This window comes from Protopterus annectens, chromosome 3.part1 (assembly GCF_019279795.1).
Source record: "Protopterus annectens isolate FY-2018-M chromosome 3.part1, PAN1.0, whole genome shotgun sequence".
In the NCBI taxonomy this organism is placed as follows: Eukaryota; Metazoa; Chordata; order Ceratodontiformes; family Protopteridae; genus Protopterus; species Protopterus annectens.
Genome location: NC_056732.1, coordinates 1,377,931,279 through 1,377,956,335, shown reverse-complemented (window position 1 = coordinate 1,377,956,335; position 25,057 = coordinate 1,377,931,279). Strand labels below are relative to the sequence as shown.

Here is a 25,057-nt window from a genome sequence, read left to right as displayed (position 1 = left end):
ATGCTTTTGGGAGACTTGATTGTTTTGCACATTTTAGCCAGGCCTGGATGTTTTTCTGTGTAAGAAAAGGCTTTAGTCTTGCAACCCTACTCCATAGCCCAGACATATGGAGAATATGGGATATTGCTGTCACATGTAGTACACAACCAGTACTTGCCAGAAATTCCTGCAGCTCCTTCAGTGTTGCTGTAAGTCTCTTGGCAGCCTCCCTGAACAGTTTACGTCTTGTCTTTTCATCAATTTTAGAGAGATGTCCAGTTCTTTGCAACGTCACTGCTGTCCCATATTTTGTCCACTTTTTGATGACTGTCTTCACTGTGTTCCATGGTATATCCAATCCTGTGGAAATTTTTTTGTACCCTTCTCCTGACTGATACCTTTCAACAATGAGATCCCTTTGATGCTTTGTAAGCTCTCTGTGATCCATTGCTTTTGCTATAGCAGGCAACTGAGTAAATGTCAGGCAAATCCTACTAGGACAGCTGAACTTTATTTGGGGTTAATGAGAGTCTCTTTAATTGATGGCAGGTGTGTACCCAAGAAGACTGAATGTTGTAATTAAATCAAAAGGTGCTTCAACAAAGTATTAGTTTAAGGGTGTGCACACTTATGCAGCCATCTTATTGTACATTTTTTTATTTTTTATACCTTTTCCCCTAACAGATTTGTCTGTTTTTCAACTGAATTATACAGGTTATAGGTCAAATTAAAGATGGGAACAGTTTTGAAATGATTTATTGTCGTCTTACTTTTTTATATCATAAAAACCTGACATTTTAACAAATGTGTGCACAGTTTTTATATCCACTGTAGATATATATATATACATACAAATATATCAGTGTCATCTTGGTAAGATTTTGTGAAAACAGGGTACACCACTTGAAAAATACCACTTTAAAAAAAAAAAAAAAAAAGGCGGCACCCAGGGAGGCTGTGACTATGTCGGCTAGTCAGACATAAATGCTCATCTGTCTTCCTTTTCACTTAAATCACATAGAAAAGCATTTTCTGGGCTCTCAAATGAAGGTACAGTAACTTACAGCAGACAGAAGTTACTAGAAATCAAGCAGCTTTCAATGTTGTGTTGCTAGTCTGCCATATATTTGGGTCCTACTTCACTCTCAGAACTCCTGGATCTTTGTATTTCAACCCAGTATGCTCTAAGGTGCTTGAAACAGGGAGAAGGTTCTAGAACACTCCAGACAATGTATAAGAGGAAAAGATGTCAGAGAACCTGGAAAAGAAGTTGCAGCACTAGGACTATTGCTAAGCTGAAGACTAATCCTCCTAGGCTTGCACTGCCATCCGTACTACTAGTTAATGTGTGCTCACTGGACAACAAGATGTACTTTTTAAGGCTGGAAACTCCCCACAAAAAAACAAGGTGAGAAATACCTGTTTATTGATATTTACTGAAACATGGCTGCATAGCAAGATCAGTGATAGTGCTGTTAATATAGACATAGAGGGTTTCACACTCTTTCATGCAGACAGATGCCAAGCATTGTGTGGAAAGGCCAAGGGAAGTGGAATCTGTATCTACATTAATGAAAGATGGTGGAAGAGCTATGTGATTGTGCAAACACACTGCTCTGATAATCTAGAGTTCTTGTCCTTAAAATGTAGACCTTTTTATGTGCACAGGGAGTTTAATGGAGTCTGTGTAACAGTGGCATACATTCCACCTATTGCTAATACTAGTGAAGCCCTGAAAAAAACTACACAACTCTGCCTGTCAGCTACAGAGCAAAAACTCAGACTTTGCACATGTGGTAGCAGGTGACTTCAATCAAGCTGATCTGAGAGAGGTGCTACCGCACTATTATTGATATGTACCCTTTCCCACAAGAGGTACAAGCATTTTGGACGGGGCATACACCAACATAAAATGAGCCCACAAGGCAGTACAACAACCTAATATAGGAAGCTTCAATCACCTTTCCATCATGCTTCTACCAACCTACAAACCTGCTCTGATCAGATAAAAGCCCACGGTGAAGCAGATCAGGGTTTTGTACAAGGGAGCAATGGAATGTCACCAGGACTGTTTTGAAAGTACCTGCTAGGACGTAATCAGACAGGCAGCTACATCAGACCAACAAGTAAACATAGATAACTACACAGAAGCCGTAATTGCATACATCTCAAAGTGTGTTGATGACATATCTATGACCAAAAGGTACCACAATTAGAGCAAATCAAAAGCCTTGGCTCACTAGTAAAGTCTACAAACTCCTGAAGGCAAGAAATGCAACATTTGGGTCAAAAGACAAGGAAGGTCTAAGTGAAGCCGGAACAAATCTAAAAAGACGCATTAAAGAGGCTAAGAGGAACTGTGGAAAAAGGGCACAGACTCACTTCGAGGACATGAGGGATACTAGGAGTCTTTGGTAAGGGATACAACAGATCACCAATTATAAAACCAGGGCAGCTCAGTGTGAAGACAGCATTGAATTCCTGGACATGCTGAACTCCTTCTTTGGTAGGTTCGAAGAGAAAAATAACTTGCCTGCAACTAGGTTACCCACTGACCAGAATGAGGGGGTGTTTCTTAACTCTGAGGAAGTGAGAGGTCAGCTAAAGAAAGTGTACCCCAGGAAGACTGCTGACCCAGACAATATACTGGGCAAAATGCTAGAAAGGTGTGCAGATCAACTATGCTCAGTTATGGCAGATATTTGCAACACCTCCCTTGCTCCAGAAAAAGTACCCTCTTGCTTCAAGGTAACAAGTATCAACCCTCTTCCCAAAAAAGCCAACTCCTCTTGCCTGAATGACTATAGACCAGTTGCTTTAACTTCTAACGTTACGAAATGTTTTGTGAGGACTGTTAAAAAACACCTGTCAGCTAATTCTACCATCAATCTTCGATCCTCTGCAGTTTGCTTATCGGGCAAACAGGGTCTACTGCTGATGCCATATCGGTGGCATTGCACCTGTTACTTGACCATCTACAGGGAAAGAAGAACTATGTCAGACTGGTGTTCACAGACTTCAATTCTGCATTTAATACTGTGGTTCCAATGCAACTTAGCGATAAGCTAGTCAGCCTTGGAATTAACAAGCACCTTTGTAACTGGATCTCAGACTTCTTGATCAACAGACCACAGAGGACATGTGTAAGAAATAACACCTTGGGGTGCATAATTCTCAACAGTGTCGTCCTCAGGGATGTATACTCAGCCCGCTGCTGTTCACCATTCTTACCCATGACTGTTCTGCAAAACACAACTCCAGTCACATCATCAAGTTTGCAAATGACATCACAGTCGTAGGCCTCGTCAAAGGAGAGGATGAAAGAGTGTACAGAGATGAGGTCAACACTCTGATTGACTGGTGTGTGAGAAATAACCTAGATCTGAACGTCAATAAAACAAAGGAAATTATCATTGGGTTCAGGAAAAGGTCAACTGCCCACTCATTGCTCAAGAATAACGGTGAATAGGTGGACAGAGTTAAAACTACAACATTGATATGAGTACACATTTCAGAGGATCTCTCTTGGACTGTGAATACTGGTCAGTTGGTCAAAAAGGCCCATCAATGTCTACACTTTCTGAGAAGGCTCAGATGAGAAAAGCTCCCACTTGCTGTTCTCTCCACCTTCTACAGAGGAGCTATTGAGAGCATTCTCATCTGTAACTTCACTGTTTGGTTTGGGAACTGTACAGTAGCTGAAAGAAAAAAGATACAGAGACTGGTGAGAGTTGCTGAGAAAAATCATGGGCACCAATCTACCATCAATCCAAGAGTTATTCACAGCAAGGAGCCTTAAAAGAGCCCACAGAATACTTAATGACTCCTCGTACCCTGCACACAGCTGGTTTACTCAACTATCATCTGGCAGGAGGTACTGCAGCATTCAATGTAGGACCTCCAGATTCATTAACAGCTTCTACCCAATGGTGATGACACTTATTAACTCAGACACCAGCCCTAGTGACTCCACCACAAATTAACTTAACTGTTTTGTTTGAAATGTGCAATGTTTATTTATTTATTTACTTAGTTATATGTTTACATTCAAGTGCAATTGCCTGTTACTTGCTTTATGTAATAATATATACAGAGTGACAATTTTAGTTCATGTGCAATAACCAACCTTACCTGTCATGCTGCTAGCGTACAGTCTTTATATGACTAAATAGGGGGGTTAGCTTTTTTCCTTATGTTCTTGGGGCATATTAATTAGTCTCTAATTCCCTTACTTGATATGTCTTAATGTTGTATTTGCTGTATCCTATGCTTCTTCTGTACTCTCATGGTGAGCTGATACTCATAATTTCTTTTATGTTTATACATACAGTCCTAAATGACAACTTGAAGACAAATTAAGTTCCAGCAATATTGTTCTCCTTTTCATACTGAATTCATAATCTTTCCACTTGGATCACTGTGTATTTATCAGATAGTGTATCTGATATTGTCATATGTCACTATGGATACCAACATAAGTCAAAAATTCAGAAAATTTGAGAAAGATTGGGAAATCAGACATACTGCCTACTCAATATAATCCACACATTACTGGATTCGTGGTAAGAACTTTTCAAACTGAAGAATTCCACAAGAAATAGCTAAAATAATAGCTATGAAAATCGACATTTCAAAAGTCTGGAGTACAGAAATACAATACTACAGCAGCATAATCTTTCACTAGCTCAGTGTGAATATGCTGAAGACTGAAAAAGTCAGTTATCTTTTACAGGTATGTTGTTGAGGTCTGAAAACCAGTGCATGGTAAAAGTATTGCTGGAAAGAACTTTGCAAAGATAGAAATACTGTTATGATGAAAATTCTAGACCACTTAATTTTACAGCTGAAAAATAATGTAAAAATACAAATAACATTGGAAACTTCCAAACTGCAGCTGAAGCAGTTGTTTAAGCAGATGGGCCAAGGCTCTGCTTTACTTGTACGGAAGATAGAAAGCTCCAAACAAGGAATCAATGGCATTTTTAGACAAATACATCAAAGCCCAGGCGAGAAGAGTGATCAGACTTGGCTAACAGAACATAAAATACACAAGAGCTGCAATGTTCAAAAGGTGCACAGAAAGGCATCACTAGCTGTGCCTTCTAGAAAACTTGTGGACTCAAAGAACTGCTCCAAATGGAATATAAGCTGTCCAAACTGAACATCCTGATTTCATTTTCCAGATCTGAAAGACTGAATAATCAAACAGATATATGATCAATTCAGGAACTGAAAGGGATACTAAAAACTGAACATATTGCATGTCTTCTGAATGTGCATAAAACATCTAATTTGATGTAAAAACCCATTACATGCTTAAGTTTAAGGACAGTTTTCAAACTGATCAATGTATGTACTGCATGCTAAATTGCATGTACATAAAATAAGCAAATTTTATAATTAAAAAAGGGAATATAGTATATGGGTATATATATTTCATGATGCTTAGCTGAAGAATGTTACAAGCTGTCAGAGAAAACATTGCAAGGAAGCTAATAATATACATATAATATCAGTTTTACTTCCAGCTGACCCTAGTTCGATTAGCATCTCTGGTAACTGACAGAGCAGCAGGGAGGAATGGGCCTTACCATCCCAGGTGTGAGGGCGGTTCAACGGGCATCTTCTTCAGCAATCCCTAATGAAGGCTGGAGACATTTATATTGAGAAGCATGTCCAAAAAAAGGAAACAGGTGAGGATATGGCTGAGCTGCTGCCAAGGCGGGGAAGAACACCACATATCATCACTGCATGCACACCCTGAATATTACCATAGAAACACAAGAGAGGAAGGAGTAACAGGTTAAATCATCAAGGAAAACTCCCTGGTGGATGTTGACAGCTAGGCCCCAGGATGCCCTCAAGTTCTACACTGGCTCCAACTCTATCCGATGAGGTCCAGTGGTGTAGGAGTTGGGTGGTATACCTAGAAATAGATGTGGAGGACTGGCTAGTGTGCCATAGGATGATGCAAGTAGGAGTTAAAGCCCACCCCACCCCCCAAAAAAATCTGTGCTGCTAATGTGGCATTTTGATGAACATCATATGGCCTAGGTACAGTCGAAATAAGAAATGTAAGAAGAGGAACAGTTGACAATATCTTTTGGTTTTGGTTCCCCAGGTGCCTCTCCCAATGGCTCCTTATACCACAACAATTTTATTTATTTATTTATTTATTTTACATTTGTTGACCGGGCTAGTCTGGCTGGATACATGTCCATTTTCAGCAGAGGCCCGAGGAGAAATGCTCCACTATATACTAGAAGGTAACATAAAAATAGTACAACGGGATGCAAAATTATAAGCATGACAAGAAAATTAGTCCAATGTAGCATAGTAATGGTACTAAAGCAATTTGACAATAACTATAATTAGCAAAACTTAAACGAAACTATAATTAGCAAACTTAACAAAGCTATAGCTATAACATAGAGAGATGATTTATGTTTGCAAATTCTTTGCTGTAGTAGGAATAGTACAGTCATAAAAGAAAGAAAGTAGTAAATTACATAAGAGTCTATAGGTATTTACAGTATTCACAATTGTTATAATCGTTTTGTGCCAGGGCAATAGACTGAGGCAGATTTGCATAGCTGGGAGCAACCTATAAATTTGGGGGGGATAACAGGTTGCAGAGGTAAAGTAGTATCCAAGTGGATAGTAGATAGTTGCAGAAGAGGGGTAGTATTAGTGATAGGGACAAGCATAGAGGTAAATGGAGAGAAATGAGGGGGTAGTATTAGTGACAGGGACAAGCATAGAGGTAAATGGAGAGAAATGAGAGGAGGGTTGGATGCTCAGGTCAGTCAGGGTTTGAGCAGGGGCATAGCCAGTGAGACTTAAAATAGTTCTTCAGTTGTTTCTTGAAAAGTTGAGAAGAGCCTAGAGAGGTCAGTTCTATGGGAAGTTTATTCCAGTATGAGCCAATGGCGTTTGTAAACAAGGAGTCACCAGCTTTGTTGTGTGTTTTGAGAGTGGCAACTAGTAGTTTGTTGGCTGAACGAAGGGAAGTAAGATTCCTGTAAGGGACAACAGCCCATTTAGTTTATGGGGATTGCAGGATGACATTTCTGACCTAAGCAAGAGTCCTATGGCCCTTTCATAGTGGCCTGGAAAACTTTATCAGCCCATCTGTTCCCACAATGATAACAATCAGGTACAATGGAGGGCACTAGTAGTCATCTCTGTTTATCCAGTTTTGTGAATACAAAATCATTGCATCTAAACATATGAGACAAATTGTAAGTGTTATTAAGAATGAATTTATCAGCTGAGTTATTAACTTGTTTCCTTACAACTAGAGCACACTGACTCTGCATAAGTGGCATGGTTACTGGTTACTATAAGTACATGTCCAACAGTACCAGAGGAACTGGGGGTGAGCAGAACAGGACCTTGACGTAATTCCTGCTACAGGCAGAGAGAAATACTCATAGACCATTTTAGATGTAGAGAGATTTGCCTACAGTTGTCTAACACACTTATTTTATATACTCGGCATAGTGAAAACTGTTCTGTCATCCAAGAGTACAAAGACCTCTCAGTTTTATGCGGCAGTGATGCAGCGGTTACTGTTGTTACCTGACAGCAAGAGGTTCTCCAGTTCGATCCTTGGCTAGGGTGCCTTCTGTTCAGAGTCTACATGTCCTCCCTGTGTCCGCATGGGTTTCCTATGGGTGCTCCAGTTTCCTCCCACATTCCAAATACTTGCATCTGGAGCATTTCTCCCCAGGTCTCCAGTGAAAACTGGCTCTGTCCCAGTCAGACTTTCCCTGTAAACAAATGTTAAATAACTAAAATAAATAAATAAATAAGCCCCTCAGACTATGTAATAAAGAAAATTTCTTTCATGTTGTAATACAGTGGTTTCTTTTCACTCTTGCAAATTAGCAATAAGAGTATTAAATTATTTCGTAGGTTCATAGGTTGGTACTAGGCTATCGGCCCTAGGGCCTGTACAAGCCTAGCCACATAACAATTCCCTGGCTATTTCTTCTCACAATATTTACTTCCTTGGACCCCTGTCTAGCAGGGCAACTGACGTGATCCCCGGGGTAAATTTCCTATCTCCTATCCAATCGTCAAGGTTCCTTCTGACGAGGGCCAAAGAGGCGCTCTGCTTGACATGTATGGGCAGTCTATTCCAGAGTATGGGGAGTTTCTGGGTCAGGAACCTATCCCTCCAGCATGTTTTGCTCATTGTGATGACAAGGTTTAGGTCTCTGGAGCATGTGGCTCTGATGGATTGGGATTTCTTTAAAGTATAGCATGTCCAACAGCTCTGGGTTTGACATGGCCTTGTATGTTAAGCAGAGATCACCTCTGAGCAGACGATATGCGACAGAGTATAGCTGGAGTTTTTTTAGTTGGTCAGCATAGGGTATCTGCTTTAGGCCTGTGATTCTTTTAGTGAGGTGTTTCTGCGGCCTTTCCAGTTGTTGCAGATGTCTTGTGAGGTACATACCAAATGGGGCACTGTACTCTATTGATGGGTCTAATGAGGGATGAGTACAGTGGGACAATGACCTCCTTTTTTCTGGATGAAAAGCCCTTAGTGATGAGGTCTGCCACATAGAAGGATTTCCTGACTGTTGTGGCGATGTGGTTATCGAAGGTGAGACCACTGTCGACATGTGTTCCAAAGTCTCTTATCACACTTTTGGTGTTTAGTGTACTGCCACCAATATGGTAATTCATGGGTACATGCTTTTTCCCAAAGGGGATAACAATACACTTCTTGACATTGAGCTTGAGCCCATGGCTCTGGCACCAAACATCTGTTTCTGTAAGGCCCTTTTGTAGAATACCCACATCATTTGGGGATTCAATAATGGCTCCCAGTTTGCAGTCATCTGCGAACTTTGTTAGCCAGAGTCCCTTAGTGTTGGCCTGTACGTCAGAGAAGTAGATGACAAACAAGAGCGGTCCCAGGACTGAACCCTGAGGTACTCCACTTGTCACTTGTCTGGAGATGGATTTGGAGTCGGCTACTTTTACAGTCTCGGTTCTGTCAGTAAGCCAGTTGGCAACCCATTGAGTGACGTAGGGATTTATGCCCAGCTTAGTAAGTTTATCTATGATTCGAGAGTTGGGGATGGTACTGAAGGCCTTGGCAAGGTCCAAATAGGCTATGTGGACCACCTTACCCTCATCCACGGCTCTGGAGACTGATTGGAAGAAGTCAATCAGGTTCAGGAGACACGATCGGCCTTTCACAAACCCAAACTGGGTGGGGTCCAGTGTTTGAAGGTTGACAATGTCTTTGTTTATAAGTTCCATGACTGCACGTTCCATGGCCTTGCAGATCAGGCTCGTCAGACTGATGGGACGGTAGTTCCAAGGATCCAAGGTGGATCCGCCCTTGTGGAGTGGGATAACGGCAGCTGTGTGCCACTCAGTGGGCACGAAGTCTGAGGTGAGCCTATGATTAAACATGACACTTAGGTGAGATGCCAGTTCATTTTGTAGTTCATGTAGTACACAGCCTGGGATGCTGTCTGCTCCCATGGATGCTGTATTCTTAGCTGTGGAGAGTGCAGTTTTTACCTGTGTAGCCGTGATTACCAGAATTTGGCAATCTTTCGGTATTGAGATGGGCCCTTTAGGGGGTGAGAGGGAGGTGAATTTGGCACTGAATCGATCTGCCAGGATATTAGCAATGTCCATGGGATCAGTATATTTAATGCCATTCTGTTGCAGCTCAGAGCAGATCTGAGCATTGCCATTTAGATTCTTGACATAGCTACAGAATGCCTTGTGGTTGTCTTTGGAATCTTTGGCAATTTTATTTTCGTAACTAGCTTTGGAGGATTTTATGAGGGATTTCAGCTTCTTACTGAGGCTGGTAAGGGAGTTTTTTGCATCCTGGGATTTTCTTCTTTTCTGCAACAGTTTGTTCCTTCGGTTGTATAGTTTGTTTATGACAGGGGACCACCAGATTGGCTTCCTTTTTTTGGAGGAGAGCGTCTTGGTTCTATTTGGGATGGCACGATTCATGCACAAGTGGATGTGCTCGTACAGTGCTTCAGTGTAGGATTCGGCAGTCGAACTTTTAGTTCCAGTCTGCATGGGTGTCATGAAGTTTGTCACTTCTGATTTGAGTAGCATGAAATTGGCCTTGGAGAAGTTTTTTTATGGGTGTTTCCTTACTGGGGGGGTGGGGGTGGGATGTGGAAGTCAAAGGTGATTAGCTTATGGTCAGACCTAAGCAACGAAGGAGTGACCACTGGTGTGGAGCATCGATTTCCCATGTTGCTAATGACCAGGTCCAGGATACTGGAGCCCCTGGTGGGACTATGGATTAGTTGATCCAGGGCGTTGGAATTTATGAATTCCAAGAACTGTTGGACAAAGGTGTTGGTACACGAGTAGGTTTCCCAGTTAATGGGAGGGTAGTTGAAACCACTCAGTATTAGGGTGTTTGGTTGCATCTTAATGTTTTCCAGTATGTTTAGAAAGGTGTAATGAGAATCTTGGGGCATGGTGGGGGATCTGTAGCAAGCTACAATTTGGATTTCAGTCTTACCTAGTGTTAGTTGCACCTGGAGAATTTCGGATGCATTGTGTTGGGCAACTAGCCTGGAGGTGTGAATATGGACACACTTCATTAGAAAATCCACTTTTCTATGCCGTTTATCTCAATCCTGAGATTTCTTCTCCCCAGAGTATGGTTCCTGGATGGTTTAGTTACCAAAAAACAACCTGTATTTTACAGAACTTTCATTTTCTCAACTTAAAATTAAAGGAAAGGAAAGGAAATTCCACCCAACTGTTTAACCTTAACCTCTTGCATGCTTTGGCAGAGGAATTTGTCTCTGCCTGCATGACATACCATAAACATGGGGAAATCTGTAGTTTTTCCTATCAGGTACTCCCCACAATCTTAGAAAAAGAAAGAGTACTGGTGCACATAACTACAATATCTTTTAGTGATTCACTTATTAGAGATATTCATTTCTGTAAGTACATCTTTATAAGCAGTTTTAATATTATGCCCAGCACACAGAATAACTACTAATTTGACCTGTCCCCTCTAGGATTTCAAATACTGGCAAATACATTGTCCACCCCATAGTTCCTTTTTAGGCAAAGCCAACTTGATCCACCTACCAATATAATGAAACAAGAAAAAGAAGATATAAAAGTGTTACTGATCAATGCTAGGAGCCTAAACAAGAAACTCCACTCCCTAAACGCCCTTCTTACCACACAGGACACTGAGGTCTGTGTAATAACAAGTATGTGGTTTAAAACAAAGCAGAGCACTCAGTGTGTGCAGGGCAATAATGCCTTCCACATGTTTAGACCAGCTAGTGTGCAAGAGGGGAGAAAGGCAGAGGTGTCTCAATCTACCTCCAGAAAAAAATGCACATCAAGGCTGATAAAGTAGCATGACGCACTAGAGCTTCTTCATGCCCAATTAACCATCAGACAGGTCCCATATAATATATTAGTTAGTTATAAAACTCCCTCTATGACACAAGGAAGCCACAGCACCCATCTACAGGAACTAGAATAATTCAGTATTAAACCCAATACCATTTTCCTAGGTGATTTAAACTATTCAACTACAAACTAGGAAACTTACACCATCACTAGTGCATAAGTACAGAGATTCTTGGACCTTGTCATTACAAATGCTCTGGAACAACTGGAATACCCACTAGTGGGAATAGTGTCATGGATCTTGTTCTTACTAATATGGGACCATCTTGCTAGGTCTTACCATAAAACAGTCTCCTTTGAAATAAAATTGCAACTAGAGATCCCTTCCATACAAGGTAACCTTTAAGACAAATTACTTACTCCTAAGAGATACAATGGCATGTTTCAAAGCCCCGCTGGATATGCAGAAACGTACACCCCCATACTATACCAGAATGTAAACAGCTGCATAGTTGCAGGTGTACCCTTAGGAACAAGTGCAGGGCAAATATTAGAAACAAACCCACATGGTAGAATCATGACATCAACAAACTTTATAATAAAAGTAAAACAATTGTGATCAAATGTAAGAACAGTAATTCCCAGAATGTTAGAGCCCTTGTCACTGAAATAAACAAACAATTCAGGAGCTGAGTAAAATCCGCCACAGCCAAGTCTGAGGCTAGAAATAGCTTCCCAAGCCAAAGACAATCACAACATATTACAACATATTTTTTAATTATGTTCATAATCTTAAGTACAATGCAGCAATGCGCTAAGCTGATTGTGAACAATATTACACTACACTAAAGCTGAAAATATAGAGAACCTACTGGCTGATAAATTCAGCTCTAACTTTACCCCTCTCTTCCCTCTGTATGTCCTTCAAGATATATCTGAAACTGGCTTGGCTCCAACTATCACACAAGACCAAGTCCAGCAAATGCTATCAAAAGCTAAAAATACTGCATCAAAAGTTCCTGATAATATCCCAGGATGCATCTTAAATAGCATGAAGCATAATTTAGCCAAACCCTGAACAACACTGTTCAATTTCATTCTCCATATGGGTTTTTGTACCATGTGAAAGAACAGCTACAGTCATTTACCTGCATAAGGGAGGGCCTTCCACAGACCTAGGCAATTACAGACCCATAAGATTGACCAGCCCCATATGCAAAGCCATGGGAAGATTTATCATGGAACTAAATAATCAAGACATAGAGAACCTCTAAACACTGGACCTGTCTCATTTTGGATTTGTCAAGTGGAGGTCATGCTTAGTCAACCTGGTGGAATTTTTGAAAAGGTTACCAAAGCAATGGATGAAGGCAAAATGGTACACACTGCATACTTCAACCTGGCTAAAGCTTTTGACATAATTCCCTACTCAGGCATAGTAGAAAAGCTAAATAAACTGAGAATAAACCCCATGTCACTCGCTGTACTGCCAACTGTCTCAAAGATAGGACACGGGAAATCAAAACAGGGAAAGTTACCTCCACAAAGAGACTTTTCACCAGTTGTCTCCCCCAGGGTTCTGTGCTAGGATCTCTCCTATTTGGCATCTACTTTTCTGAAGTAAAAGACAATAGCAAAGGGCTCTGTCTGACTAAATTTGCACGTGGCTTCAAGTTAAGAGCAGTCACTGAGTCCCCAAATGATTTACCATTCTGCAGGAATGTTCCTCCCAAATAACTGATGCCAAAATCATGGACTGAAACTAAATGCTAAAAAATACATTACTGTATCCTTTGAGAAATCATATTTCCCGGGGAACTACCACACTGACAATACACTCCTAAGAACTGATCCAGTTGTTTGGGACTTGGGAACTTATGTGGACAATGAACTAACTTTTGATCAATGTGCCCACTGTTTTAACAAAGTCCTTCTACACTGCACAGCTTATAAACAAAAGGACTGTGCCTAGACCTAGGGATGACATTGTTCCCCTTTACTCATCAGGTCAATCATTGACTATAATGCCCTCTTTGGCATGTATTTGTCCAAACACATGCAAGAACTAGAATACCAACACAGATACATCACTAAAAGGATACAAGCACTAAACAACATGTCCTACATGGACCAACTCAAAGCCCTGTCACTATAATCAGTATCCTACATAGATTACCTATGTCTGGCTTACAAGGCATTCTCTGACCCAGTACTGATGAATTTATCACACATAAGCAAGTCAAATGGTATCACAAATTCTTGGTGTAGAAATCTAAATCTCTTCTGCAACAGCAACAGAACCGTTTGGAGGGACAGGTATATCTTACAGACGATACCACTGCTCTGGAACAGACTTCACATCCACATAAGACAAAGTACATTCCTGTCCATATTCAAGCACATCCTGGAACCATGGATGGGGAAACATAAAATTGACCCCAAGATTGCTCCCTGTGCTATTAATGGACAGAAGGAGGTCTTAAATGCTTTATCCCATGTATGGGTCCCCTCAAATTATCTATTTCATGATTTATGTATTTGATATTATAGCAATAACCAACAACTGGGTGTAGTTGAAGATTTACCCATGGTTGACATGGTTGGCAAGAGCGAAGTCCCCTTTCACAGTTAATCTTTCCAATTTATTTTTTATTACCCTTAGTCTCCTGACACAGGAAAATTACTTACTTTTCTTAAATAATATGTTTGTATAATGGCTCAGTGGTATTATTCTGCTTTCATTGCTCCTTTTTTTTTTTTTAAAGGTTGAAATTTGGACACGTTAGCGGTACGATAGACAGTTTTGAATAAAGTACCTGATTTTCCTAGTATTTCCTCCATCCTCTCTCTCTCTTACCTCCAGACTGTCTGGACTTCTAATCTTATTTATTTTTTTATGGTGAAGAAAACTTGAAAAGCTAAAGCATATATTAATGGAAGAAAGTCCGGGTGACTAGACCTTTTTCCATTGGTATATGCTTGATTTACAATGGGGATGCTGGTTGGGCTGATCAATCAGTGTGCTCGTTTCCAAATGTTAATGGCCAGTCATTGTATAATATCTGTTTGACCATGGGATGGGGAAGGCCAATCTCTAACCAAATGGGATAGATTAATTAGAGCACAAAAACGGAAACTGGCTAAGCTTAAAATGGCCAACAAGGGCAATGAACCTATGAACATATTTGTCATGCTCATGGATTAACTTTAAATGATATGTGACTATGCTACAATGCAAAAAATGCAGCAACAAAAGTGGGAAAATGTAAAATAAACATTTGTACCTCAGTAAAAAAAAATCTTATAACACAAATTCAATAACAAAAAGTTGTACCCATTTTCTACTGTGTTGTGTTGTAAGGGTTAGAAATAACATGACAAAATTACAAAATATTTTAAGCAAATGCAATAATTTTCAACACTAAGGATAAAACACTCATCTTTCCACTGCAGACACCAGTGGATAACAGTAGTAGTCTGTTCAAAGTTTTTTCTTTTTCTTTTTTTTTTTTTTTTTTAAACAAACAAGCTGCCACAATTAAGAGCTCCTGGATTACAGTGACACCTATGATAACTCAGGAAGAGTGTGAGGAAACGTTTGTCAATACTTGAAGGATTACAAATTGACATCCTTAGAAAAACTACAGTTCAGCTATTTTATTTTGCTGAGTATTTACAACAATACAAATCAGAGCAATTCAGGCAAACTGTGAAAAGTAGTCAGGTTCTAGAAGCTGTATATAATGCACCTGACTCACAACTGCCACTTTATCTACATGCGTTTTAAAAAAATAACCTCCTTATGTGTTTTACAACTTACATAAAGGAAACTTGAATTAGATTCTGGGGTGAAAAGTGGTAAACCAGGATTGTGTTACTATGTTAGTATGGTATTTCCCAGGATGGCCATTTTGAAAAAAAAAAAGTAAAATACATTAAAACTGCACTTACTATGATTTTATGAATTTAAATTGATACAATGGAGAAAAACATGTTTGAGTTTCAGGGTGGAAAGGCATGACTAGTACTACTTTAAAGTAGAGATACATAGGAATAACAGTCTATCAGAAAAAGGCAATTTTTGTGCATTTCATTCTATAGAAAGTATAGATGCCACTGGCTAAACAATAGATTTACCATTGTTCTAACTTGTACTAAGCAATGTTCGCAAAGATATGCCTCAAAGACTAATAAATATTTTTCTTCTATAAAGAAATATTATCAAACCTTCAACTGATTAATTTTTAAGACTGCTTTTTTATCTAGCCATTGCTAAAAAAACTCTTAATAGCTGCTGGTTAAAGCTACATTTTTACCCTTTTATTATAGCAGCATGTGAGCATCAAGCTTCTGAAATTACCAACTACATCCTCAACTAAGTCGCAAGATGTTCATCTGTAGCATAAGCAACAAGACTGTGAGAGTGAAGCTGAGACATCAGACAACAATCACATCAGAGGAGAAGATGGGAAAAGAGAACATGACCATGGGTGTTGCAAAGACCAGGCTGGCACCAGAGGGCTTTAAATTTCACCACTGCCAACCGAAGTGGAGGACAAGTCTGGCACTGGAGAGGGAGTTAGCCCCATCACTGCAAACAAACTGATAGATGGCCCACTGCCACCAATATTAATCAGACAGCTACAGATGTCACAGCAACATTACACTGATGGGCTTACCATGGTCATCCAAGCAAGACTGACTGATTTTAGTTTCAGCTCCAAATATCTATTTTAGCTTATCACTTCTCCATAGGAAAACAGATGCAATCAAACCATTTTCCCCATTCAGACTGCCACATTCATAGGTTCATAGGTAGATACTATACTATTTGCCCTAGGGCATTTATAAGCCTAGCCAGAGTGTATTTGGCTTCCGCCTCCCTATTAGATTAGCCTACTGTGCCTCTGTAAAGTAGGTCACAGAAGGTACCCTTTTAAGATTAGTTTACTGTGCCTCTGTCTAGCAGGGACACAGAAGAGATCCCAGGGGTGAATTTGCGATTTCCCATCCACGCATCCAGATTTCGCTTGAAGAGGGTCAGCATGGGGCTATGTCTAACATGAATTGGGATTCTATTCCAGAGTGAGGGGAGCCTCTGGGAAATGAATCTGTCCCTCCAGCATGTCCTATTTATTTTTGTGCTGAGGTTTAGGTCCCTGGATCGTGTAGCTCTAAGGGACTTGGATTTTTTGAGGTGGAGCATGTCCATTAATTCTGGGTTTGACATGGCTTTGTACGTCAGGCATAGATCGCCTCTGAGTAGGCGGTAAGCAACTGAGTAGAGCTAGAGTTTCTTTAGTCGAGCTGCATAGGACATCTGTTTGTAGCCCATGATCCTCTTGGTGAGGTACTTTTGGGGTCTCTCCAGTTGCTGCAGGTGTCGGGTAAGGTACATCCCAAAAGGGGCATTGCATTCAATTATGGGTCTGATGAGTGACGAGTAGAGGGGCACAATGACCTCTCGATCTAGATGCGAACCCTTTCGTGATAAGGTGGGCTATATAGAAGGTCTTTCTAACCACTTTGACAACGTGATTATCAAAGGAGAGATTACTATCTACGTTGGTCCCCAAATCTCTAATTACTTCTTCCATACTTAATGGATTACCACCTATGTGGTAATTTGTGGGCACCTTGTTTTTCCCAAAGGGGATGACTATGCACTTTTTAGCATTTAGCTTGAGGCCGTGGCTCTGGCACCAAGCATCCGTCTCTTTGAGACCCTTTTGGAGGATGCTTGTGTCAGCTGGAGATTCGATTATGGCCCCCAGTTTGCAGTCATCTGCGAACTTTGTCAGCCATAATCCCCCCGTGTTAGCCTGAACCTCAGAGAAGTATATACCGAACAAGAGAGGTCCCAGAACTGAGCCCTGTGGGACACCACTTGTAACTGGTTTGGATTCGGACATGGCACCTGCGATTCTGACCATGTGGGTTCTATCTCTGAGCCAGTTTGCAACCCATCTTGTGATATAGGGATTGACATTTAAGCTGGTAAGCTTATTTATGATGCCCGAGTGGGGTATTGTGTCGAAGGCTTTTGCGAGGTCCAGGTAAGCTGGTGGACTACCTTGCCCTCATCTATGGCTTTGGTAACTGTTTCAAAGAAATTAAATAGGTTTAAGAGGCAAGATCTGCCCTTAACAAAGCCGAATTGGGTTGTTTATGAGTTCCATGATAATACGCTCCATAGCTTTACAGACCAGACTAGTCAGGCTTATGGGGCGATAGTTTCCGGGGTCTGTTGTGGCACCACCTTTGTGGAGTGGGACCACTGTAGCTGTACGCCATTCTTTGGGTACATATCCTGTAGTAAAGCTAAATTTGAACAGTGACTTAATGTGAGGGTTCAGTTCTTCTTGGAGCTCGTGTAAGACACAGCCTGGGACACCGTCCGGTCTCATAGATGCTGTGTTTTTTGCTTTGGAGAGGGCAGCTTTCACCTGTGCATCTGTGATGTCAGGGAGGTTACATTCAGTTGGGATAGGCATTTGCTCCTTTGGGGGGGAAGGGGGGGAGAAGTTTGCGCTGAATCTGTCTGCCGGGATGTTGGCTATGTCTGTAGGTTCGGTATATTTTGTACCGTTATGCAACAATTCAGAGCATATCTGGGAGTTTCCGCCCATGTTCCTGACATAACTAAAGAAGGCCTTGTGATTATCTTAAGGAACCAGAAGCTAACTACTTCAGTTCTTTCCTACACACAGGAAACAAAATAACAAAAAGCTCAGGATTTCCCACCTTGCACTAACTGCTGTTCACATAATTAATTGTTTGCATCTCTCCCCTTTCACAGTTAATCTTTCCAATATATTTTTATTACCCTTAGTCTCCTGACACAGGAAAAGCAAAAATTAATATTTTACATGCCAAATACTAATTTCATGCATTTCCCCTCCTCCTTTTTTATGTTATTTTATATTTACACAGAAGAGTCACAAGGTCACCTGCTCTTATGTAACACAAGCACTCATACTGAAAATTACATGGAGTTGAAATACAGCTTTCCACGTGGATTAAAAGTCTGAAATATGAGAAAAAATACATCACATTTTAAATCTATTTTACTACCCTTGCACCATAGGTGTAGTCAGGAATATTCCAGGTAATCCATGGCCTACACCTCACAAAAGCACATACTCTCACACTATTACACAATTGAGGTGCAGAATCCCTGTTCACTACCCAAGTAAAGTAGTAATTCAAGGCAAACTAGTAAACAGAAACCCTGTGTCCCCAATGAAGCAAATTACAGGGGACCTAAAAACTGGAGTACAAACACCTGATAAAATGCTACAACTATACAACTCTGCTGTTACATTTATTTATCCTCCCCTCTCATCAGCATAGATGAATGCTTTTGTTGGTTTACTAAAAGTTCTAGGTTTACTTTACTGCACAGCCATTGCAGAGATCACTCATGTTCTATCTACAACTTACATCTTTCCCCTTTTTTCTTGTGTGCTTGAATTCACAAAAAAAAGAGAGATCCAGGTGATAATTTCCTGCTTCCAAATAAATTATACTGGTATACTACTGCATTATTTTAAGCTCAACACAGACAAACGAATGTACACAGACAGTAGACAAACACATGTGCATACATGAGAAGATTTATGCACTTGCAGCCACACTCACATGCACACAATTCTGTCAGCTTACTCACGTGTAGGAATGTATAAGCACCACAGCAAGACTTTGGATTCCCTTTTCAAGGACTCTCTGTAATTCTGTCTGCAGAGTTTTAAAATCTAAAGGGCACCAGAGATCTAGGGATTCACCTGTTGAACCTGTAATCAAAAGGAAACATTACATTAGGCTGTGAATCCAGTGTAAAGTAAAAATGCAACTGCTCTAAGACTAAGAAACACAACGAAAAATGTAGTTATTTATTTAACATTTGTTTATCGGGAAAATCAGAGTGGGACACAGCCCATTTTCAGCAAACACCCGGGCAGAAATGCTCCGGACGCATGTCTTTGAAATGTGGGAGGAAACAGAAGCACCAAGAGGAAACCCACATGAACATGGGGAGGACATGCAGACTCCAAATGGAAGGCACTCCAGATGAGAATTGAACCACAGAACCTCCTATTGTAAGAAGGCAACAATGCTAACCGCTGCACCACTGAGCTGCCCAACATAGTACATTTTCTGTAACCTCAAACAAGCTACTACCTACAACACATTCTGGTAGCATATATACAAGTTGTTCCTGCCATAAGACCTATTTCAAAACAAAGTGATCTCTGGCCCGCCAACAAAGTCCATTAAGTCATCACTACCTAGTGAAAGATTGCCCTGGGCACTAAGACTAATTAGCAACATTCACACTGAAACCTATTTGTCTAAGGGCAAACTTGTGTGGCAGCATGCAGTTAACATTCATAGGATATGGGTGCATCTACTGCAGTTAAGAACAATGAGGTGATGAAAGGACCCACAAATTCAATACGAATAAGGTACCCATGGGTTCACAGTGTTTTGTCATACTTCGGTACAACAAGCATTTAGGAAGGAAGCCTGTTTTACTGAACTATCTGTTCAGAACAGAATGCCTGCATTTGCTTTGGGGATTGCTATGCAGTGGGAACTGTCATTTTACCCTTTCCTCACTGTTTTGTGATCAGGGGGTTGGTATATATAGTTAGCAGGGGGTGGGGGTGTAGGGGGCTTGCCCCCCCCATTAAGCATTTTTTTTGAGCTACTGTCAACTATTTGTAGTCAGTGTAGTATATGCTGATATAGTGGGCTGGCAATGTGAAATATAATCAGTGCCCATATACCTTCTGCAGTTAGGAACAATAAGCCTATGGAAGGACCCACAAAAATCAATAACAATGTCATGTACGCATCCATTGCAATTACAAACAACCTATTAAAGGACCCACAGAGTCAATATGAACATGCTGCCCATGTTTCTAATTCAGCTGAGGAATACAGAGCCCATTAAAGGGCCCACAATATGAATATGAATGTTATGAGAGGATGCCTATGTTGCCTACAGTTATTCCCAAGGAAGCAGGGTACTGACAGCACAGTTTGGATCATCTGACACCCTGTGCAGCTTTTATTCAGGTCTTCAATTTCCTAACTGATGCCAAACCAGCACAAGAAACTTTCAGTCAGGAACTTCATATTTACTGTTGTTGCTCCTCATATACTGAGCAAGCTGGAATACAGCTTGGTTGAATTACTTCCAAAAGTACAGTTGTGTACACTTACCATAAATGTAGATGTTCGAGTGTATTCACTGTTGCAGTCATCACATTTGGGTTATCTGCCTGCAGGTAGCCCTCAGCCGGCCTGAATACCAGAGTCTTCGGATTTCTGTGTCGGATGCTGTCACTTCTTCCATGACGTCAGATCATCAGGGGTATAAAACATGCAGCCGACACCATTACATCAGTTTTTCTTGCCCCAGATGTCAGGTGCCCCCACAATAGTAAGCAATTATATGGTATGGAACATCTCCAGCAAAAAGCAAATACACATGATATAATATATGCCAAACAAAAAAGAAAGGTAAAAGTTAAGAGAAGTCAGGGGGCTGGAGGGTGGGTAACCAGGACTGCAACAGTGAATACACTCGAAAGTACAGTTTTGTACCTACCATAAATGTAGATGTCCGAAATGGATAGCATCTGCAGTCATAACAAGTGGGTTGTCCTGTCGTCAGGCAGCCCTGCAGTCGGCCGGATTCCAAAGTCCGGGTCCGGCTTCGGCTGATGTCGCACTCCACCCGACGTCATCTCTGTTGGTCTTCGGGTATAAAAGCATCAGCCGACACCATTTTCCTCAGTGTTTCTTGCCCCAGATGCCAGTAGCCCTCTTGCAGGCTAAAATTTGGATAGATGCCAATGTTTCCAAATAGATAGAGGTAAACACAACAATAAGCATATATGTACATATATACAAACAAATACACCATAAAAGACTCCCCCCCAACAGCTAGCTATTAGGAGGGTAAACACCCTAGGAGTACCACAGAGGGAAGGAGGGAGGGTAATCCTGACTGCAGATGCTATCCAGTTCGGACATCTACATTTATGGTAGGTACAAAACTGTACTATGTCCTTCATGGATGCATCTGCAGTCATAACAAGTGGGTAGAATACCATAGCCAACTAGGGGAGGAGGATAAAAGTAGATTATGGTGTGTTTAGGATCCCTTGCAGTACAGCAGTGGCAAACCCTGCTCGGGATCTGGAATATAGAGGCAAATTATAATGCTTGGCAAATGTATGCACGGAGGTCCAAGTAGCCGCCTCAATAATGTCTTTGGTTGCCACTCCTCGTAAGAAGGCTGTAGTAGTGGCTGTTGCTCTTGTAGAATGAGGTCTTATGTTCTGTGGAATTGGTTTTCCATGGAAGGAGTAACAGTATCGTATGCAATTTCCTATCCATTTGGAGATTGTCTGTTTGGAAATAGCTTTTCCTTCCCTTCCTGTTGCATAGGCTACAAAAGTTGGTCAGTCTTTCTGCTATTTTTGTTCTGTCCAAGTAGTAGCGTAGCTGTCTATGTACATCCAAGGTATGCAGTATTCTTTCCCTCTGTTTTGTGGGTTGGGAAAGAAGGTAGGTAGGTGGATTGCCTGGTTCAAAGATACTCTGGATACCACCTTGGGCATAAATGTAGGATTAGTCCTCATGGACACTCTATCTTGGTGGAAGATTAGGAAGGGTTGCACTGCCATTAAGGCCTGTAGTTCTGAAACCCTCCTTGCTGAAGTAATTGCCAGTAGGAAAGCAGTTTTCCATGACAGGTGTTGTAGGTCTGCTGTTGCTGCTGGTTCAAAGGGTGATAGTGTCAACTTTTCTAGCACAAAGTTTAAATCCCAAGCTGGTAATGGTGGTTTCCTTGGAGGTTTTACATTCTTGATTCCTCTGAGGAACTGCCTGAGCAAAGGGTGCGAAAAAACAGGTGGATCAAAGCTGTATTTTGCTGAAATAGCTGATGCATGTATCTTGATGGAGGAGTAGGACAGGCCTGAATGAAGAAGTTCGACCAGATACTCCAGAATGTTAAGCATATCTATGTTTGACACATCTTTTCCTCTTTCGGTACTCCAAATGACAAACCTTTTCCATTTTCCAGCATAGTTCCTTCTTGTTGAAGGTCTGCGTGCTTCAAGAATAATGTCTTTAACTCTTTGAGAAAGTTCTGGATTAGCTGCTGCTATGTGATGTTCCATGCAGTCAGTTGTAGCATTTTTAGGTTTGGATGTATGATGCTGTAGTTGTTCTGAGTTAACATCAAAGGCATCAGGGGTATTGGCCACATATTGTTCCGAGACATGCTCTTCAGTAATGGGTACCAGTGTTGTCTTGGCCAGTTTGGGGCTATCAGGATTATCCTTGGACGTTCTTCCTTGATTTTTAGTAGTACCTTGTGTATCAAAGGAAGAGGTGGGAATGCATATGCTGTTAGGCCTTTCCAGTTGAAGGAGAGTGAGTCCACTTTCCATGCTAGTGGATGGAATGTCCTTGTGCAGAATTTTTTGAGCTGGTGATTGAGAGGTGATGCGAATAGGTCTATCTGTGGCATTCCCCATTTCTTTGAGATGGTCTTGAAGATGTCCGGGTGCAGTTTCCATTCGTGGGCATCGAAGTGGTTCTGCTTAATATGTCTGCTAGAGTATTGTCTTTCCCGGTACAAATATTGCCTGTAACTGAATGTTGTAGCTGAGTGCCAGGGTCCACAGCTCCAAGGTCATTCTGCATAGGGGTATGAATGAGTGCCTCCCTGTTTGTTGATGTACCACATGACTGTGGTGTTGTCTGTCCTTATCATCAACTGGCCCTCTTTGAGGAATGGTTTGAACTTTTGGATTGCCAGTTTTACTGCCAGCATTTCTTTTAGATTGATGTGCAGGTGAAGTTGATCCTGTGTCCACAATCCTTGCACGCATTTGTCCAGCATGTGGGCCCCCCATCCTAGGTCTGAAGCGTCTGTTGTGATGGTCTGGCTTGGTTGACATCTGCGAAAGGGTAGGCCTGGGTTTGATTGGCATGCCTGAGCCCACCATAGGAACTCCTGTTTTAAGCATGGAATTAGTGGGATTTCTGTTTCTAGACTGTGTCTGTGTTGGGACCATAAATTCTTTAGGTACCACTGTAGTTTCCTCATATGTAGTCTGGCAAATGGGACCAAGATTATGCATGATGCCATGAAGCCCAAGGCCTGCAGAAATTTTCTTGCTGTTAACTTGTTCAGTTTTGTTAGTGCCAAGAAGTAAAGTGGAAGTTCTTTTTGTTTTTCTGTAGTCAGGAATGCCATTTGTTGTACTGTGTCCAATTCAGCCCAAGAATGTCCTTGTTTGGGATGGTATCAGCCTTGACTTTTGTAAATTGACTGTGTATCCCAGTCCTTGTAGCAAGTAAATGACCCTTTGTAAATCTGTTGTCAGCTTGCTTTTGTTGTCCCCTTGTAGCAGGCAGTCGTCCAGGTATGGGTAAATTTGAATTCCCTGTAGTCTGCAATGGCGATTACTGATGCCAGGCATTTTGTGAATACTCTGGGCGCAGTAGATAAGCCAAAGGGCAATGCTGAGAATTGATAGTGCTCTGATCCTGCAAGAAATCTGAGGTATCTTCTGCAGATTGGTCGAATGGGGACGTGCAGGTATGCCTCCTTGAGATCTAGAGTTACCAGCCAAGACTCCTTGCCCAGCATGGGAAGAAGTTGCTGTAGGGTCAGCATTTTGAATTTTGGGACAATGATGTATGTATTTAAGGTGGACAGATCGAGAATTGGTCTCCAACTTTTTCCTTTCTTGGAACTAGGAATAGTCTGGAATAGAACCCCTTTCCTTGTTCTGCTGTTGGCACTCTTTCCACAGCTCTCATGTTGGCTAACTCCATTATCTGGCATAGAGCCTCTGTTTTTTGATTTGGAGGTAGATTTGGCATTCCTCTTTTGACTGGTAAAGTGTGGAAGTGAAACCGGTAACCTTGATCTATGGTTTGTAAAATCCACTTGTCTTTTGTTATGTAGTGCCAGTTCTTTGAAAATAAGGTTAACTTTCCGCCTAGAGGAGCTGCTATTTGTTCCCTGGTAGGCGGAGTTAGGATTAAGTCACTGTGGTTGTGCCGATGTAGTGGCAGTGGCTGTGTCTGTGCCTCTGTTGTTACCTTGCCACTGTCGTCCTCTGTAGGCACCTCCTCTGGGTTGGTTTCTGCCTCTGGAGCGTCTATTCCTGCCCCTTTGAAATTTTGTGGAGTCAGGAAAGGACCAATTTTGGCAGGCCAGTTCCTGCTAAACCTTGGGGTTGAACCTGCAAGAAATCTTTAACAGTTTGAACAGATTTTGCCTTTTCTTCCATTTTCTTCATAACCTGCTGGGCAGGTGTACCAAACAAACTTGTCTTGTCCATAGGAGCATCTAGCAACTTGGCTTTAACATGATCCGGTAAAGCTTGTTCCTTTAGCCATGCATGCCTTCTTATCACTGTGCCTGTCATGGCTGATCTAAATGAAGCCTCCAGTGCATCATAGCCACATTTTAAGGAATGGTTGCTAACCTGTTGTATGTTATTTACCATCTCTAATACATATTTCTTATTAAGAGATTCATCAGTGGTTAGTTTTTTAGTTAACTGATCAAGCATAAACTCTTGGTATTGTATCATGTGAAACTGACAGTTTAAAGCTCTAGCTGAGAGAGTAGCTGAAGTGTAGACCTTTTTAC

The 25,057-nt window shown here is 41.2% G+C and overlaps 1 protein-coding gene across 1 annotated transcript in view; it reads right to left on the bottom strand.

Annotated features, from left to right (window-relative positions):
• OPLAH (5-oxoprolinase, ATP-hydrolysing) overlaps positions 1-25,057 on the bottom strand; it is a 1,902,532-nt gene that overhangs the window by 1,485,885 nt on the left and 391,590 nt on the right. The window contains exon 5 of the mRNA XM_044067415.1: positions 19,034-19,157. Coding sequence (XP_043923350.1) covers positions 19,034-19,157 — 124 coding nt within the window. The remainder of the gene's footprint in view (positions 1-19,033; positions 19,158-25,057) is intronic.